Here is a 20266-nt window from a genome sequence, read left to right as displayed (position 1 = left end):
GTTGGAACACTTTAACATGGGTGGGTACTTCAATGTTGGTGTTTCTCCATCATTTTGTTTCCAGTTGGTTTATTTCGCTACATAGCCTATTCGGTCTGGGTATTAAATTGATAGCCTAATGGCGCAGGTGTAAAGGACCATGCGGTGTTGAGACTACCAAAAGACTGACGGCGTGTTTTTGGTCATGTATAGAGAAATTCAACATTGATTGGTGCGGCAGGGGGAGGTTTGTAGTATTGAATAGGAAACAGTTCCGACTTCACACCACACCAAAGAAAGCGAAAATTTAGTATGTCAAGTGTACGGAAAATTAGGTTTAAACAAGAACTGCCTTTAAAAAAGACAACGCCACAGATGACGATCATGTTTCATAATTTTTATTTGAGTGTAGAATATCAGTATTAACCGGGTGGTAAATATCGGTATTTATTGGTAAATACCACCCATGACATACTGAGAAATACCGTGAAATAGGCTACTCAAGTATTTTCAAGTTGAAAGCTGAATTGAAAAATGTGCGCTCTTGGTCAACATAATAACAAAGGGCTCAATGGAAATCACATCCAGCGAGTTTTACGACAAGCCAACAAAATAAGGTTTAAAAACAGTCCTTACTTTTACACAAGTATTCCAACTACTTTTTACCGAGATTTTGGGTAAGTTTGATTTGAAATACTTCCTTTTATTGTTATAAAAGTGTGTATCGCCCTTGTCATGAATATTAGAAACCAGGCAAAACAGTATATTTTATGGGCTATTCCAGGTGAATTTCACAAAAATAAATCTCAAGATTTCTTTATGGATTGCAAATAGAGATTTTCAAATTGCACTCCACTTCAGTTTTGGAAGATATACCTTCTAGGTAAAGTATATTCAGGGGGAGTATAGGCTTCAAAATAATTAACCTTAGCCAATTCCATTTGAAAAATATACTCCCTTTGTGGAAGATGTTTCTTAAATCTTCCACATGTGGTATCATGGTAGATTTTAAAGGGAATAGCACATACTCTGAGTTTATTCTGACTGAGTTGTGCCTGGCTTCAAAATAGTGGTAATGTTCTAATATATATCATCTTGTGTAAGTCCACATTTACGTCTGAAAACCTGTGCATGCTCACGAATCCAAAGGTTGGAAGCTGCAACAATAAGTAAGGAATAGATTAAATTACTATTAGTGCAAAATATCCAATAGACATAAGTCGCTATAGTTGTCTACCACAGGCCAGATCGTTACAAAAATATTTGTTGGAAACTTTTAGCTGGCTAACTGCAGATCATCGTCAACTGCAACTCGAAGAGTATAAGGTTTGTAGATAGCACAAACTATGCATTTTTAATCCTTGTAGGCGTGTTATTTGCTATACATTTTAACAAGATTAGAGGATTTTCAATTTTTTACCTTCCATAACCACGATAACCTTTCTTGACCTTTAGCGACTTAATAGAAAAATTGTCCATCATTAGTGCAAAATAAAAATCCACCAGGCCAAAATACCGTAAGCCCACGATTACGATTGACAAGGACCATGCAGACGGAGACTTAGGGGGCTGTCATTTTCTTCGGAAGGGGGTGGGTCATGAATATACTGGGGAGGGGGGGGGGGGGGCAGAAAGGGCTGGTGACTCAAAATATTTGCGCGCTGCGTGCACATTCTTTAACTTAACAATCAAAATGTTCGCACAATCTCTAATTATAGGGGTCTATATATTTTTACGCACTCCGCGCGCCTTCTTTCCGCTTACGATCGAAATCGTCATAAAAATTTTCGATCCAAGATAGGGGGGTCGTAAAAAATTTGCCTTTCCACCCTGTGCATGATCTTCACTGGGAGGGAAATAGCGAACACTAATAATGAAATATAAATGTGACCAGTGCCTTCCTTGATTCATTTTCCTGTATAAAGATCAATGTATTAAGTCAGAAATAAACCTATTATTAATTGAGCAAAATAACCCCCAAACTGGCGAAATATGAGCTCAAGGTTCGACTCGTCGTAAGCCCAAAATTGACAAGTACCATGCAGGCGGACAGGAGTACTTACCCCATTTATAGCCCATTAGCACTGGACAACCTGCGTGAAGTGTTTGTCGATCTAACTCGCCATTTTTCAAATAGTTGTACCAAATAACTGCACTGCCCTGTTTGATAATCAAATTTACTAATATCAGAGTCATTGTGGTGGATAATATATGGTGAGAAACAGACCATGACCAGAAATAATGGTCTTGTTGTGCAGGTCTGGCGAGATGTATAAGTTGAGATCGAGAACCCGCAAGGGTCGAGACTAACATTGAACCAGACCTTTACACGCCCATGTAGTGCCCTTCTGAGCTAATTCTGGTTATGTTCTCATTCACACCGTTTATCTTACATACTAATGAAGACGAGCAAATTAGAATGGAAACACTGACAAAAAACGTCAACACTGAAAACAATGGTAACGTGGTCATTGTTTCTAGATCATACAAATATGTATTTATTTTGTTCGAAATTGTCCAAATTATCGCTATAGTTATTATTGATTATCTAGGTAGTATGTCCACATTGCCAGAAGATAGTGGACAGGTCAACGAGCTTTTAAGAGTCAGAAACATCACATTACCATTACATGAAGGCTTTAAGCAGAGGAGTTAAATGTATTATAGGAAGGGCCTTGCAAACTGAAATCATCTTCACATAGCTGCACAGTTTTGTCCGCTGCTTGTGACGCTGCTGTTGGGTTATTTCCAGGTCCCTCTGCATTTGGTCCTTCCATCTGATTGGTGGACGTTCTGGAGGTCTTTTTTGGCTGAGGTCATTTATGTAGGCTTCATTGGTGGAGAAGCCGATGTTGAGGCACCCTGAAGATATACCCAGCCCATTTCAAACGTCTCCGACAAATAATATCATTGATGGAGCTAGTGAATTTGAGACTCTGCCTGATGTCATTATTGTTGCAGATTTTCCCAAGAATGGGAACTCCAAGCACTGCCCTATGCACCACATTTCAAAGACATCCAGTCTGGCGATCGGATTCACGTAACGCCCAGGATTCTGACATAGATGGCAATAGGGAGGATAAGCAACTGGCAAATCCTTAATTTAAGATATCTGGTGATGGTATGATTAAACCTGATGGTAAATGCACAGGCTGCCATGTGTGAAGTTTAATATCCTCTTCTACCATGTCTACAGTGGCGTAGCCAGGGGGCAAAGCTGCTCCCCTGTGAGAAGTCTTTTCCCCCTCTTCCCACACCGTGGGTTGTTTTTTGTACTTTTTAGCCCATTTTTGTCAAACGTTGCTCTCTTTGAAAGTTGTCCTTCCCTCCTTTGCATACCCTCAGAAAAAGTGCTGGCTACGCCACTGCTCTTCTACAGAGGGCACACTATAACCGAGAAAGACAAAGGTATTTACATTGTCAATGGGCATTTGTTTCAGCATGATATCTCTAAGATCGTCAGACATGATCTTGCATTATTATTTCCATTCCCCAGGTGCCTCATGTTTTCTCCAATTCATAAGTGGAGATTTGCAGGTTCTCAAAATCCATATTCATGAGTGTGGTGTCATCTGCATAACGGATATTGTTAATGCACATGTAGCTACATGTCACCCATCTGCTCACCAGAGCCTAAATTTTGGATGTCCTTAAGTTCATGACGAACTCCAGATATAGATTGAAGAGGCATGGAGAGAGAAGACTACCCTTTCTCACACACCAACTATGACTTCAAACCAGCCAGTGATCATTCCATTTATCATGACTGAACATTTTGCTCGTACATTCTTGCAACGAGGTTCACCAGTAAGTTGTCTACTCCAACTGATCGCAGAAATTTCCAAAGGGCTTCCCTCCATATGGTGTCAAATGCTGCTTTGAAGTCTACGAAGTTCCAGTGTATTGGTATGCGTCTTTCTTTGGCCTTTTAAAAGATTTGGTGGACTATAAATAACGCATCTAAAGTGCCTCTCGAACTCCTAAATCCATATTGATCCTCTCTCAAATGGTTATCCACAGCGGATTATAAGGAGAGTAATAGCTCTGTAGTTGGCTAGGTCCAGTTTGTCGTCCTTTTTGCCTTTTTGTACACAGGGGTTATTACTAGACCATTACTCCAGTCTTCGGGATTTTTCCTTCAGCCAAGGCTGTGCTGTTTATCATCAACAATTGATTCTTCTGTGATTTTGTTTGTGGTGTCTCTGAATTTAGCTCACAGGTCTTCTACATCAGTATCCTCCAGTTGAAGCGGGGGTTCAAAAGTACTACCAATCTCGGCTCTGAACTCTTCTGCAATCAGGGGTTGGCAAGCCTGCTGACGTCATAGCTGTTGTTTGCAAGCGTTTGGTTCTGACTGGTGCTAAAACCATTTTTGCGATCACTAGATTGTGATCGGAGCCCACATTAGCTGAGCAGTAGGAGCGACAATTCTGGATTGTACTGTTGAGGTATGATGATATCAATCATAATTATTTTGTATTTCCCACAAAGTGAAATCCGTGTTATCTTTCTACATTCTTTATGCTGGAAGTGGGTGTTACAGACTGTGAACTTTGGAGCATGCAGAATTCCAACAGTTTCTTCCATGTGCTGTTGTTCTTTTCAATAACATACTTGCCCATTGTGGATGTCTGTGCATTATTGCCAGAGCCTATTTTGGCATTGAAATCACCCATCAGAATAAGCTTCTCCTTCTTATTGACTTTCTGAAAGTGCTGATACAGGCCATCATAAAATCCATCATTCTCTGCATTGCTGTGTGTAGAGGTGGGCGGAAATATTAATGATGTTGAGTATTCCTTCCATTAATTTGAACTTTGCTGTTATGATTGTAAGAGAGACAAATTCATAGCTGACCAGGCATTTAACAAGTGGCTTTGGTATCAAAATCCCAACACCTTCTCTTCCATGTCTTCTGATGCCATCTTTCCTGCATGCTAAAAGGATGATCTATTCATATTTGTTGACGAGTGTCTCTGTTTCTGTCAGGTGTGTTTCGCAAAGACCAATGATGTCAAACCCAAATCTTTTAACTTTGTCAAGGAGGATTTCCCAGTGACCTTCCGTCTTTATCGTTCTGACATTCCAAGTTCCTACATTAATTCCACTGGAGCTCCTATTATTCCTCGATACCAGTCTTGGTTAGAGTTGGCTGTTTTGTCACTATTTGTTATTTGTCACTATTGGCTTCTACTGATGACTTGCATACTTACCTGGGTATCTATATCAATAAGGTTGTCTCTTTGGCTCTGTCTCTCTCTCTCTCTCTTTGTTAACACATGAAAAGGAAGTCTGTACCAAGGTTGAACTTGCTACCTCTCTGTGCTCCATCAAGAGCCAGTGATTTTAAGTATTTGTGTCATGGCACTGGCACATAGCCTTTGAAACCTTACAGGTCATCCGAAGTCAAAGGTCAATTCAAATTTAAAGTTGCTCCGACCAGGCTGAAAGTGATCCCTGACAATTTGGGAGGTATGAAACTGGAAACTGGAAAGTTCATCCAAGGTCAGGTCAAATTTAAAGTTGCTTCAATCGGGCTGTAACTCGGGGAAAACAATCCCGGCACTTGGGTGAGTATCAAACCGTAAAGGTCAAATTCAAAGGTCATAGCTCCAAAACACCAACACGCCCCATACCCACGCCCCTAATACCACCCTAAACAAAGTTTTGATAAAAATTACTTCACCTTTGACCTGTTAATAATCCTTTGACCCGCATAGCCCCCTTTAATAAACAAATGCAAATAACAAGCACACACAATTATTGCGAAGACCCTAAATGACATTATCAACATGAAACATACCTTAACTGGCGGCACTCTTATTCCCGCGTTGATAAAGACTGTTGCACCCCCTGCCTCTACATCCGACAGCTAGAAAAAGATGAAGGGGTTGTTAGTCGCAGTAAGGCATCGGACCGACCGGTGGTAGGGGAAACGTGTCCCCTTCTGGCTTAAAATACGAGGACAAAATTGATCAAAATTGACATTTACTACCAAATTTTACCTGATAGGGACCATCATTCAAATTTATGGGTGCTTCTTGCGCATCTGTTCCAGTAATGTCATAATGACACACGAGTTAGCGGAACAATTTTACAAGTTTGCCACCTCGGAAATTTCGCTCGTTACGCCATTGTTCGGATGCTTATTCTCCAGGAGCTGCTCCCGAAATTATTTAGCTGACACAAGCATACACCGAAAGCTTAAAAATGTTTTCTAGCTCATTCAAATTAAGGAAAATAAGGTCTTAACCCACCAGTAATCATAACTGAATCTATTTAATGATTATCCATATCAGAAAAGCATATTAAATTTATCAAAAGTTATTTGCAGAAAACTAAAACGGCCGCTATATGCAGGTTTGTACAGGAAATGTTTTCCCAATTTGTTCAAAATCTGGGTCAGTCGGGCTCGTAGAACAGGGTTTTCTTTTTTCGCCGCCTAAGCGGCCATTTTGGATTTATGCAAATTCGGCACTGTTCCACTAATTAGATTTTTGGGGACTTTTGATGCTTATAATTATGTGCGCTTTTGGGAGATGGATGTAAGTGAAATGGATTTTATCGCAATTTGTGGTGGGTTATTTCATAATTTGACTGGGCTCAAATAACATGAATAAAGATAATCAATTAAGTTCAAACAATAACTGTTTAAAAAAAAGCATCGCTATAGGTTGGGAAGAACTAAATTTTGCTTCTGAATTGGGCAATTCTGAAAATATGGCGAAACACAAACATATGTATGTTGTTTTTCTCTCCGGTACACCAAAACACTCAAATAAGCGCTCAAATGCATTGGGCTAAACGTAAGTCCATAACGGTTAGCAAAATATTTGTGATCTACCACCTCACCCGGGGGCTGGGGTCGATCAAACTAGTGGTGAGGCCCGGCGATATTTAATATTCATTTTAATTCTTATAAAAAGTTCAAACTTGATATTCAGGTGAGAATCAGATTTAGCCAAAATAGTGAAAATTGCATGCTTGTACGATGCTTTTATAATCAAAAATCAATGTTTGGCCTACAAAGGCAAATACATTGCGTAAGTGACACGCGTGTTATTTAACCTGGGCAAAATTATTCAGTGTTGAAACGCTGCTATCCCAGAATGTGCCGGGATCACGGTTAGGGTGTACGAACTTGTGTTACCTTGATCGCAACTCACTGGCTGCGAGATCTTTGTCATCCACTGCATCTGCCCCATAATTAATGCAATAATGGGAGAGAGTGGATAATTGAATATCAATTTTACCCCCACCGCGGTGCACCGGTGACGTCTTGTAACAAGTCCTGTTAAGACCTTAACCAACGGACCACGCCGCGCTCTATAGAGGAAATGGTATTACTGGATAGAAGATACCCATAGCGTTTACTATAAAAATCTGGAGGGCATGTACCAACCTCCCCCCCCCACGGTTGTTTGATGTGATTTTTTTTCCAACAAAACTTTATATTATAATGTTCAATTCTAGACCAGGACAGTACCAACAGCTATTACACTAATAATATACATGTATAATGTACATATATTTTTCTTGCTATTTTAAATTCATAGCTTTCCGTTTTATATCAAATTAATATTTTTTTTATAAACTGTACATTTGTGTACAAATAGAGGGCGCTATTTACATTTTTTTATATATCCTTGTCATTTGTTAGTCTTTTTTTTCTGATGTTCTAATATCATTATGCAAAACGTCTACCCCTTGCAAGATTTAAGATATATAGCGCCATCGTTGTTCAACTTTACTTAAAATTACCCGGTTTTGCATGCCGTCAAACAACCGTGAGTCCACCCCCCCCCTTTGGTAGAGCGTATAACCAAAAGTGCACACGTTACCATTTTTTTGCTTTAATACAGATAAAATATGCATCAATCCAAAAAAAATTAAAATTCACACGACAACTTAAAAAGCTCTCACATAATATAAAACTGTAGCAATTCTTTTTCCCATTCCTTGATGTCCTTCCTGAACACCTTCCTGAAATAAGTCAAAAAAGAAACAAAATTGCATCAAGAATGGGTTATTCCAGTAGAAATTCATATGGAAAACATGACTTTTATATCTTGCACACAGTGAGTGTGAATTTCAAATGATATTACCTATGGCAACTCCATTTGACAGGCACAGCATGCAGAGAATGGCTTTTCCAGTTGAAAATCCATTCACCTTTTATGGAAGACATGACGTTAATTTTTCACACGGTGAATTTCAAATTAGGTTACCTATTAAAAGGGCGACTCCATTTGAAATAATATACACTCCCCTGTAAGGGCTATTAAGGTCACGTCTTCCATAGGGGTGTATGGACTTCAACTAGAATAGCCCAATCTTGGCTTCCCGTCATGCCTTATTATTCTATTATAGTATCTCTACCATGTCTACAAACCAGGACATTTTGACAAATTAAGGCAGGTCTGAGATAATGGTTGCAACCCAGCACACATAAAAACAGTTTTACGGAAAATAAAACGTTTAAATGTCAGTTTATATGTACAGGGTATAATGTTTTAATATCCTTAAAAACATTTTTAAAAACTTGTTGCAAAATATTCTAAGATAAGGTTATTTAATGTTGACAAAATGTTTTCATGATTTGCATGTAAAGTGTTTGCCAAAACATATTTTACAATAACCTTTTCAAATAAAACGTTGGTTTTCGTCACCTTTGTTATAAACGTTTTGGCAAAAATCAAAACATGTTTATAACACGTTTATACATTCCCTCGCTTCAAGTTCTGAGTTTGATTTTTTTTTTCAGAAACCAAAAATCAGGGGATTAAAAATAGGAGTAGATCTTGTCTGCAATCATAACGCCGAAAGCTGAATTTATACTTCATCGCTGAGCGATAGCGAAGCGCCACTACCTCTTTGGTCGCCTTCTTCTCCCCGTACCTCTCCCCTACACGGTGCCCTCCTCTCCCTTACACCCAACTGTTTTCTACAAGTTTTTAGTTTCTAACAAAGGGTACAGATAAAGGTATCGGTAATAACGTCAGTCAAGAGCTTAGACAAATAGGAAACCACGTGACCAAAACCAATCCTAAAACTCCTAACTTGAAACGGGCGAATGTAAAAGGAATTTGTGCTGGATGGAATATGCATACAATTGACTTTGTTGCTTTTCTGTGAACAAATGAACATTATATAGTACCGTAGCGAACTACAGTATAGTATGGTAGAGTTTATGTGTGATTTAACACACTTTCATCAATGCATTAATTTCTGCTGTGGTTCAAAGGTGGAGGTGTACCAGTGGCGTACCGTGGCCGCCCCAACCCCTGGGGAAGGATTTCAGGCTGAAAAGAAGAAACAATTTTGCCGCCCCTTCGCCCCTTCTTTAACAGCCCGAAAAAAAAATGTGTACGCAGATTAAAATAAATGGATATTTCACGGTCGTTTGAAAGGTTAGCCCGAAGGGCCAGGGAATCATTATGGAAGAGCAAAAAAAAAAAAAAAAAAGTGGGGAACGGGCCATGGGAATTAAAACGATTTCAGGCGCTAGCGCCCAAAGTAAAATCTACATGCAACCTTTTTTTGTGAGAACAAAAAAAGAATTTTTATGCTTTTTTCAATTTTTTACACCCTTTTTGTTTGCTAATTCGTTTTTGTCTGCCGCCCTTCGTTTTTGCCGCCCCTGTTTTTATGCCGCCCCATCTTCTTTAAAAACCGCCCCTTCGTTTTTGCCGCCCCAGAACAAGTTTGTTTGACAAGGTCCCAGGGTCATGGCGCCCCAGTAGTCCCCATCTTGACCTAAAAATACGCGCATGTGTACGCAGCTATAAAATAAATGGATATTTCGTGATAATGTTAGCATCCTCTTAAAACGACCGATCGACTCTATAAAAAGTGTATACATACAAACATAGTAAAGGACTAAATCGGGTTACAGGTTATTGCCCGGGGAACGGGCCAGGGAATCGTATTATGGAAGAGCAGATCAAAACATACATGACAATGTTTAAAAACGAACCGTTTGATCGTCAAGGTGAGGGTGATAATGACCTCCCAGTCCATAATTAGCTACCTGAAAATAAAATCAAAGTAAAATCTACATGAACAAAATAAGATCTGAAAATGACTGTGTGACTACTCCTGTTGTGAGAACAGACAGCAAAAGAATTAAGATATTAGTTATTTTTACCTCTGTATATTCTAAACCAAGACACAATAATATTATCTTACTATAATTCACCAGAATCTGTACATCTGTCTGTTTGTCTGTCCGCCTCTTTTCTCGGAGACTAGGGGTCGTACGTTCGTCAAACTTGGTGGGTGGGTGCAGCTTGGTATGAGGAAGAACGAGTTTATATTTTTTAAGGTCAAAGGTCAACGACGGGGTCAAGTCCAATTGAAGTCTAATTTCAAACATGTTAAATGGCAAATCTAGCCATGCCATTGTGTTGACCTTGGACTATCAAGCAAAAGTTTCTACGGTGACCTTTTCGCCAGACCTACGGTTAAGAGGTCATAGGTCAAGAAATGTCAAAATTTTTAATTGGCCCTATGGAGCTCAAACTTAGTGGGTGGGTGGACCTTGGACTAACAAACAAAAGTTTCCATGGTGACCTTTTCGTCAGAACTATGGTTAAGAGGTCATAAGTCAAAAAAGGTACACATTTCAAATTGCCCCTATGGAGCTCAAACTTGGTGGGTGGGTGGACCTTGGACTAACAAACAAAAGTTTCCACGGTGACCTTTTTTGTCAGACCTATGGTTAAGAGGTCATAGGTCAAGAAATTTCAAATTTCAAATTGCTCATATGGAGCTCAATCTTGGTGGGTGGGTGGACCTTGGACTAACAAATAAAAGTTTCCACGGTGACCTTTTTGTCAGACCTATGGTTAAGAGGTCATAGGTCAAAAATTTCAAATTGCTCCTATGGAGCTCAAACTTGGTGGGTGGGTGTAACTTTGGCCCAAGAAGCTTAGGTTTGCGTTCATTAGGTCATCCGTGGTCAACGGTCGGGTCAAATTTCAAATTGAGGGTGAAAGTCGGGTCAAATTGCAAAAGCTGCAATTTATTAAAGCTGCAATTTAATTGAGCTCAGCTGTGAGGAAAGTGATCCCAGCCAAAGGACACACCCTGATGTGAGATCTGTAAAAGCCAATAACCATGACAGCCGAGAACCGCGAAATACGGGTAACCACCTAGTAATGCATAATTAGACCCAACAGCCAATTACTGCATCTTTTAGCTCAGATTAAATCAGTTAAGAAACATAGACATGGTGATCTAAATTCTCAAGAAAGATTGCTCCAATGCTGGGGACCAATTCTTGAGTTTGCATGAACCGTTCCGAGGGTGCCCGAGGGGGCGCCTCCTGGGAGTCGAGGAAGTTTTGCCTAAGTCGCCCATGCTAAAAGTTTCTGTGGTGAGGTGGGGAGCGGGGTGGGGTGGGCTGGTGTAGGTATGCATAAGCCAATAAGCAAACATATAATCATAATACTAGGGTAGTACCTGCAGAGCCTCTGATGCGTCATGGCCTGTCTTTAGGTTTGAACAGTCCTCTACTCGTGGAAGGATTTTGCCCAATTCATCAGCTTTATCGAATACTTCCCATAACCAGGCAATGTTGCTTACTCGTATCTCATTATTCACCGTAGTTTCACCACCGCTAGTTGACCCAATTTTTGATGGTCTCATCTGCAAAATAATAGTGTCTCTTAGAATATATGGTGACAGTTTTCCTCACTCTTCCTCAATGACCTCATCTTCGTAGGGTCTTTCATATTCAACTGGTGTGTTTCAACTATGATTATGTGACAGCATTTATCTTTTTATGTTTCTGTGTTTTGTTTTGTTTTATTATTTTTACAAGAAATCACACAAAAAGAATTACAATGCAATCAATCAATCAAAATGTATTTCAATCAAAATTAAGAAATCCAAAAATAAAGGCATGATAAAAAAAACCCGACGGAGACACAACAGAAGCAGAAGCCTGTAATATGTTGTGCCCCCTGACACACTCAAATAGTAGGGCCTAAATATATATATACAGATACACAAAATGAAATGATACAATACACCAAACCCAAAGAGCACCAAAAACAAAAACAAACAAGAAATGTCTTTAAAAAGACAACGCCATGGATGAAGATCATGTTTCATAATTTTGCATTGCAAGTACTGACAATCTATACTCAATTCACCTCGGATGACCTTGACCCGACTTTCAACATTTTCCCGCTTACTAAACCATCATGTCCATAACAATCTAACTCCTTCAAATTCCTTTCTTGAAACTCTTTTATTCATAACTCCAAATTGCTGTCCTTTTACCTTTTCTGTGTTTACCATTTACCAATATTTAATAAATTACAGTTAAAATCCATTATCCATTAAAAGCATGGTATTTTATTTAAGATATATTTATTCGCAATGTATAGTTTACTGGTAGTTACAATCACATTATAATCAAAAATACTGAGTACTCAATTCCCAGGCTCGATCCAATCTTTATTTTCTGAATGTGTTGATTATATTGTTACTACTAACTGTCCAGTTGCTCTACCAAAAACGTATAAAACCAAAGCCACTATCTACTCCAATTACTGGTATTTACACCCCCCCCCCGACGACTAGTGTCACTCCCAACATCAACAAGTAGACCGCCTAACGTGTCGTACGCTATTTTGTGCGGTTTGAATTGCAAGGAGATCACTGGCTTGTGCAACGTTATTTTGTGTGGTTTGCATAATTCATTGACCTACAATTTACTCATAGACTAATTTGCAGTCGTTTATAATTTTCTCCAGCCAGGGTCAACAGGATTTTTACCGTTTTTTGTTGTTTTTTAAAGGAATTTTTATTCTATAATGATAACGACACAATACCATTAAGGATACTAAATTGATTGACAAAATGATACCCCCTTGCCCCCCCCCCCCCCAATTTGACATTGCATGTAGGGCCTATAACGTTGTGTGAGAGCATGGTTTTTGGCATTCAGGGAGACCAAAATGTACAGAATATGGGGTCATTGATTGAGAGAGTAGATCCGTTTGGATCTAAATTATGGAGGGGGGGGGGGCATTGGGTGAGAATGACTTTTAATGGGGTCTTTGTGTGAGCCAAAGAAGCCTCGGAAATTGAATTTCTAGTTCTAAATGACTTCAAATGGCTTTGTTATTTCAAAGTCTTTGGGTGATAGATCTGAAGGGAAAATACGGGGTCTTTGAGTTACACAGCATGCACTGGTAATGGGTTTTTTGGTGACAGCGATGGTGAAAAAAGGGGTCTTAACAGCCCTACATACGCGTCACCTCCAAAGTGGGAGTGCTCTCCCCCCTCTCGGATTTCAGCATCTCACATCAAAGCTCCCATTGGGCGCCCCATTCCTTTTTTAAAGGAATTTTTATTCTATAATGATAACGACACAATGGCATAATATTAAGGATACTAAATTGATTGAAAAAATGATACCCCCTTGCCCCTCCCCCCAATTTGACATTGCATGTATAATGGCCATTTAATCTATTAGTTTTATGAGCGCAGATTAGTGGCTAGACATGGGATTGATGGCACCATATCCCACAATGCAAATTGATTAAAGTGACTTTCTGGTGCAGGTGGTGATTACATTTGACAAAATATCATGAAAACTCCCACTGCATAATGGGTGTATTATATATTACAATTTCCCCAACAAATTTGCCTGGCATAATTGAGTGTATTTAGCTCTCGTTTTATTTGCTCAGAGTATATTAGTCAAATATATAACAATAGGTGCTAATAACCTGTACACACAGAGTGTGTACCCAATTGAAAAATCAGGAACAATTATATACAGTGTTTCTAAATCAATTTACAGTTTCTCTCTACTAAAAGAAACTTTAACCATTAAAACCAATTAACAAACATATCGTCGGTCGCAACACATAGTGGCGTAGAGTGATTTTTCAAACTTTCCGTTTCACATAGTGGCGTACAGGTTTAGAGCTAGCTATAATCCTATAATAGTTAACTATCAGTGTAATAGTTTGAACCTTAAACTTTAATAATGGAATCAGGCCACTGAGAGATAACAATAATTTTGCTAGTAGCTGTTTTGAACAATTTTGTCTTTCAACAAACACGTCATCAAAAGTAAAACATAATCATATAATTTTTCTGTTGAACAAAACAAACACGTCAATGTGACAGCATTTTTATCTATATAGATATATCCAATATGGTCAATCTATGTGCAACATCTTGTAATTACTATTTTATTAAATAAAGCAATAATGTGTGATTTGCATAAAGAATAGATTCCTATTTAAATGTTTGTTTTCACTGATCATATTATCTCCTTTTAATTTCAAGCCAAAAAAATGAGGCATAAACGAAGGAAATTGCGATTTCATTCCAGCGCCTATGCGTGTACTATGCTCGCCGATCGTATTACATGTAATACTGCACGGAGCATATGAGCATCGCGCTCGACGTATATGAATAAAACCGGGTCTCCCCGGTTTTAATATAAAAAGATAAATTTTACTGTTATTAAATTACATTTTACTGTTATTAAATTGCAATAGCATCCTATATGGACTCCCTGACAAAGAACTCAATAAACTGCAAAGAATCCAAAACACCGCTGCTAGAGTTGTCACGATCATATTACACCTGTAATGGTTCAATTACCAGTGGACTTCGGGTTTTATATATAATATAAATGCGCACGTGACATCTACAAGTCGCCATACCGTGTTCAACGATGTAAGGTACCCGGATGTGCACAAATTCCACACGCAAAAGTATAGGCGAAAATGACAGGTTACAAGGAAAATTGTTTTTGCAAAATAGTGGCATTGATTGCAAAGGGCAAAATAATTTGACCCGAAACATAAACTCTTTCATGACGGAAAAGCTAGATATAGCTGATTAAAAACTTATATTTCATTATTTCCGTGCTAAATGGGCGTGGCAATTGGCCATATTGATGACGAAATGTGATTCTTACTGGCATTAAGGTCAGAACTGAGTAGCTGCCGATGATGTTATTTGATAATTTTTGCACGTGATGATAGGGAACTTAGGGGGCTGTCATTTTTTTCGGAAGGAATGGGTCATGAATTTATTTATTTGGGAGTCACGATAAATATCCCCCCACCCCCGTAGTGCCGCCACTGAACAATAACCCTGACCCTAATTTTAACTCTCATTTTAACGTCAATTGACGAAACTATAACTTTAGCCCTTTTCGGAATAATGACCCTCTCGAACTAATAGGCTAGATGTCCCCGCCCGACCTCCTCAACCCTAACTAACTCATTCGCTCGCTCACATCACAGATGCTCACATCAAAAGTGGAGAAAGAACTAATTCAAAGGGTGTTTTTGAGCACCTTTTTGTGTCCCCCATGCTAAATCGGTGATCTGTACACCCTTTGACCATGTTGACGTACAATTTAGAGTATAAACACGTAGATGACTGTACATGATCTAATCATCCCGGCTGGAAGATGTTGAGGAAGACTCGCATACTATACATCACGCTCATACGTTATATGACAATTTGACGTACAATCACGTATGTGATGCATGGTTTGAGGTTTATTCAGCTAGTAAGTTAGATCTCGTCATACACATTATTGTCATGGTATTATATTGTAATTGTATACGTCAATTTAGTTCAGTTTGATTCAACCGGCTTATAAAGTTTTACTTTACACGGAAGGGGAAAGTTAGCAAAAAACAATTAATTTATGAGTGTAAAAGGGGGAGGGGTGGTTTTTTTTTGGGAGAAGGGGGGGGCAAATAATATTTATAAAATTATAAGTAAGGCGAGAAAAAAAAGAAACCTTGTTCTACGGGCGGACGGACCTTTCAAGTAGGGTCGGTCGGTCGGTTGGTGTTTTTTTCAAATTTTTTTTAAATAACCCAAAAAATCACAAAATTCTGTAAATAAATTTCAATTTGAGAAAATACCAAAAAAATTATCCTGAAATTTCCGAAATTTGGGGTCGGCATTCATTTGTACAGGAAAAATTTGTTTCCCAATTTGTCCAAAATTGTTCGTTTTTCGTCGCCTAAGTACATAAATAAATAATTAAATAAATTTGTTTCCCAATTTGTCCAAATTGTTCGTTTTTAAATAAATAATAAATAATTAAATAAATAAATAAATAAATAAATAAATAAATAAATAAATAAATAAATAAATAAATAAATAAATAAACATTAGTTATGTTTGTACATTGGGGGGGGAGGGAGGTGCTGTGCAATCATCATGATCCTTCGATATCCATGATTTATCCTTCCAAATTTATAGCATCGAATCTCCAGCCAATGTTCCTTGCCAGTGCTAGCCACGAAACAAGGTCACAACTTTAGCCACTCCTTCAATGGTCGCCATTTCAGTGATTGACAGTGATGTAATGCAAATATGGCGCTGGCCATCTGGTCACGTGCGCATCATGCGCATTTATATATACAACCGAAGTCTACTGATACACTGGCTGCCGATCCGACAGAGAATCGTTTTCAAGCTCATGCTTTTAACATACAAGGCATTGAACGGCGAGGCCCCTGTTTATATTTCGGACCTTATAAAAACATATCAACCATCTCGGACTCTCAGATCGGCCTCTAGCTCCCGCAAAATCCAAAACATACGGTAGGAGTTTCTCAGTGGTTGCACCAAGACTTTGGAACCGGCTTCCTCTTGCCATTCGCAATTCGCAGACAACATCTCAATTTAAATCGCGTCTTTAAACACGCCTTTTTAATGAAGCATTTAACAACTGAGTATACTCATATTTCCGTGTTCTGTACATTTGCTCATCGGAATTTTAAACTGTTATTATCAGACATTGATTGTTTATACTATTTTGTCAATTTTTACCTTGTATGATATGTAGTTGTATAATAGTCTTTTTTTAAATTGTGTTTATTTGATATTCTGCTTTTTGCAGGCTTGCTGTATGGTTTGTAATGTATGAATTTTGCTTATGTAATTTGTATTTTAAGATGTTTTTAATGTAAAGCGCATTGATGCCATGCTTTATGCGCTATATAAATTCTTGCTTATTATTATTATTATTATTATTATTAAAGCACTTCAGGCTTAGTCTTTTACGTGGTATTTTAGTATACCACTGGGCATTATAATTATGCAAAAAGTAGAAATCCGAGTAAAATTGATGGTGTCGCTGTGAAGCAAATCATACATTATGGCTTTAAATAAATTCAGCTGTTCGCTTTGGTGAGTCGCAGGACATTTAAAAAAGGAAGTTAGCATTGGAAACAAATTTAACAACCCCGACTATAAATCGCTTTTTAATAAAGCGGCATCATGTACTACTCGCAATTTAGTAGTAAGCACCATTTGAACATTATTAATTGGAAATTGTGTGCGATGTTCGATTCGTTTGAATTTGTAAATTTTGAACAAGAAAGTTTAGCAAGCTAGACAACTCAAACTTTGGTCTCACCTTTCATCCACCACTGGTATCCAGTGGCGGCACTGGGGGGGGGGGGGTATTTCCCCCTGAAGTTAACTTTGCCCCCCAGGTATACCACCGTAATATTAGTTGTGGGTAGCGATAAAGTCATTCAAAAATTGGGTCGCTTGTAAAACAATTTTGGGAAACGCTGAATTTATTTATTAGCGTATTTGTAGGTGGGGGTGAGTATGTTGAGGGGGTAGGGGTGATCGGTGTGAGGTGCGTGTGGAGGGGGTGGGTGGGTGTTGCCTCAGCAAGTGTAATTAATTTCTTTTACTAATTTGATTGTTACTTTATTCAAAATGTTTTTTTAATGCAATTTAATGTAAATGTAATATTTCATGTAATTTGGCCTACGGTAAACACGATCAATAAATCAAGCTGAAAACAAGAAAAGAGCATTCATGTATAGCCATACATGCTTGCAGATGGAATTATTCAAGTCAATGGAGCAAAATTAAGGGCGTGTTGTATGAGCTAGAGTGTACCGTGATGGAGAGGGTCACAAAAATTGACTCTGGTCACGAACAAACCACAGCTCTTGTATTTAATACAAGAGCTGTGGTTTGTCCATGGTCCTTTGCACATAAACGTCTCTTTTAATGATACGTTATCCTTTAAAATATAGAAAACAAAAATACTTACAAGTGGAAGAGCCCTCTCTTTTATCAGGTTTATCTCGTGATCAGTTACCATATCATGATAGTACACGACCGGTGGCTCTGAAGCTAAGACTCTTCTTTAGCCGGACGTATCCGAAGCCCTGGTCGGTTGTGATGGTTGTAGCGACAAACCAGTAATCGTGGATTTTTAGGCTTCTATTAAGATAAATTTATACGGAAAATTGTGTTACTGTATTGTTGTCATGGCTGTGAATTATTTAAGAAGCGTTGTAACTATGTTGACGTTTTGATTTGAGACTTTCTTATGGAGGATTGTAAATAAAGTTATAAACACGTTTTACTAACATTCAGAAAACATTTTTGAAAACGTGATGCAAAAACATTCTAACAAAATGTTAATCATCAACTGTTGACAAAATATTTGCAAAATGTTTGCCCAAAATATTTTACAATATAACGTTATATAACCCTGCGTTACTTAAAAAAACGTTTTAAGGACATTTTTGGATAAGCTGGGTAAGTCTTCTACTTTATTACCAAAATGTAAAAGCTTGTAAATATTCTGCCGGTTTTCACTTGCACTTAAAACAGAGACTCGTCTCCGCGGAATAGAGCGAAGAATCGAGCTCCTTATCTGGTACTAAACTTACACTTAAAACAGACTCGTCGCCGCGGCATAGAGCAAAGTATCGAGTTTCTGTGGTGATATTTTTCAGGTACGTAGTACTTGGAACTCGTTCAGTTAATGTCCTATGAAGGTTTGGAGCTGGTCTTTCATTCTTTGAATCTGTAAACATGGTAATACGTTTTCATAATATTGACTGATTGATTGATTGGTTGATTGAACGATTGTTTGATTGATTGACGAAGCTCTAAAACTCTATTTAGATTGAATAGAGAAGTTGAGATTATATACTTCGTCCCCGGGGTGCCACTCTAATGGTGAAGGGGGTATCAGGCGCGTCCGTAAATTCACGTAAAAAGGGTATTTTTACAGCCTAGGGCACGTTACGTGCGTAACGTGAATAGGGTATCAAATTTATGTAAAATTGGTGTAAAAGGGTACATGTTTTTGGAGCTCTTACGTACTTAGGGTAGTTTTGCCAACGGGACTCAAATCTTTCGATGCTAGGCACTCATATCCCATACCAGACTGGAAATCATATATGCAAATGGACATGACGCTACGTATTGGTATTTATACACTATAGTTTAGCCAATTGTAGAACCTGTTACGTGCCTATATGATGACGTCAGCTGGCCATGTATTTACATATTATATCGAGATTGAGACATAGTGGTTGGTAAAAATACGTAAATCGCGTGACTCACGGACAAAATTTCACATAAAATGCACATTACTTTCCACAAGAAACAAGCAGTAGTGAATGAAATGTTAATTTTTATAGTGCTTTTCATGAATACTCATTTATGTATCAAATTAACTGAGAAAAAGTATCGGATTTGAAACTGCCAAATTCGGCATACTTGCCGTGATGACCAGACCTATGTGACTTCGTTGACAATTGTTGCCGGGAATAGGGGTAATTTCACATAAAATTTCAATTCTTGACTATTGCCTGACTGTTATTTCCAAAATTGATCAAGGCAGCAGCTTCTTAATAGGGTTTTTTCAAACTGAAAAAAGCACCTGTTTCTGTGTGTTTACTTGTTTAGGGGTAATAATTGCATCAATTACTTGTTTAGGGTAGGGAAAAGACAACTACTTGTTTAGGGTAGCAAATCGCTCTACATATACTTGTTTAGGGGTGCAAATTTTAGTCTCAGCAATACGTGTTTAGGGTGCTTTTTGTGAGTCCATGGACGCGCCTGATACCCCCTTCACTGTACCCCCCGGACTTCGTCGTATATATACGCCCGTCTCCCTATTATACAAAATCACTCTCGGTGACGGAATAAGGTCACTAATTTACGTTATTTAATATTTATGATAAATTGTGTTCGTAAGAACCCATTATAATTTTATTCATACGGTGCGGTACATATGTGCATATTGTGTGAGTTCTCTTCAAAATTGTGGAATTAATGCCTTGGGAAGAAAAAGGAAAGAGGAAAAAAGAGGGAGGGAGAAGAAAAAAAGAGGAGGAGAAGGGGAAAGGAGGAAAGAAAAAGAGGATGAGTGAGGTACAAGATGACGTAGAGGCAAACAGATCTCAGCAAAAGATAACTAGTTAATAGGGGAGGGCTATGAGGCATAAAAGCTACT

At 38.4% G+C, this 20266-nt stretch overlaps 2 protein-coding genes across 3 annotated transcripts in view; both read right to left on the bottom strand.

Annotated features, from left to right (window-relative positions):
* Positions 1–20266, bottom strand: part of LOC140155400 (prolyl 4-hydroxylase subunit alpha-2-like) — an 82440-nt gene that overhangs the window by 42626 nt on the left and 19548 nt on the right. The window lies entirely within an intron of this gene.
* On the bottom strand, positions 836–18800 carry LOC140155402 (prolyl 4-hydroxylase subunit alpha-2-like). Its single transcript, XM_072178246.1, has 8 exons — positions 18690–18800; positions 18062–18234; positions 11443–11628; positions 9956–10009; positions 7903–7962; positions 5783–5851; positions 2043–2139; positions 836–1136 (listed from the first exon to the last, which is right to left on the bottom strand). Exons 2-8 carry the CDS (start codon positions 18110–18112, stop codon positions 1060–1062), a joined length of 594 nt encoding a protein of 197 aa, XP_072034347.1. The 5' UTR covers positions 18113–18234; positions 18690–18800; the 3' UTR covers positions 836–1059.

The sequence above is a fragment of the Amphiura filiformis genome, chromosome 6, assembly GCF_039555335.1.
Source record: "Amphiura filiformis chromosome 6, Afil_fr2py, whole genome shotgun sequence".
In the NCBI taxonomy this organism is placed as follows: Eukaryota; Metazoa; Echinodermata; class Ophiuroidea; order Amphilepidida; family Amphiuridae; genus Amphiura; species Amphiura filiformis.
This window is presented reverse-complemented; position numbering and strand designations above follow the sequence as displayed.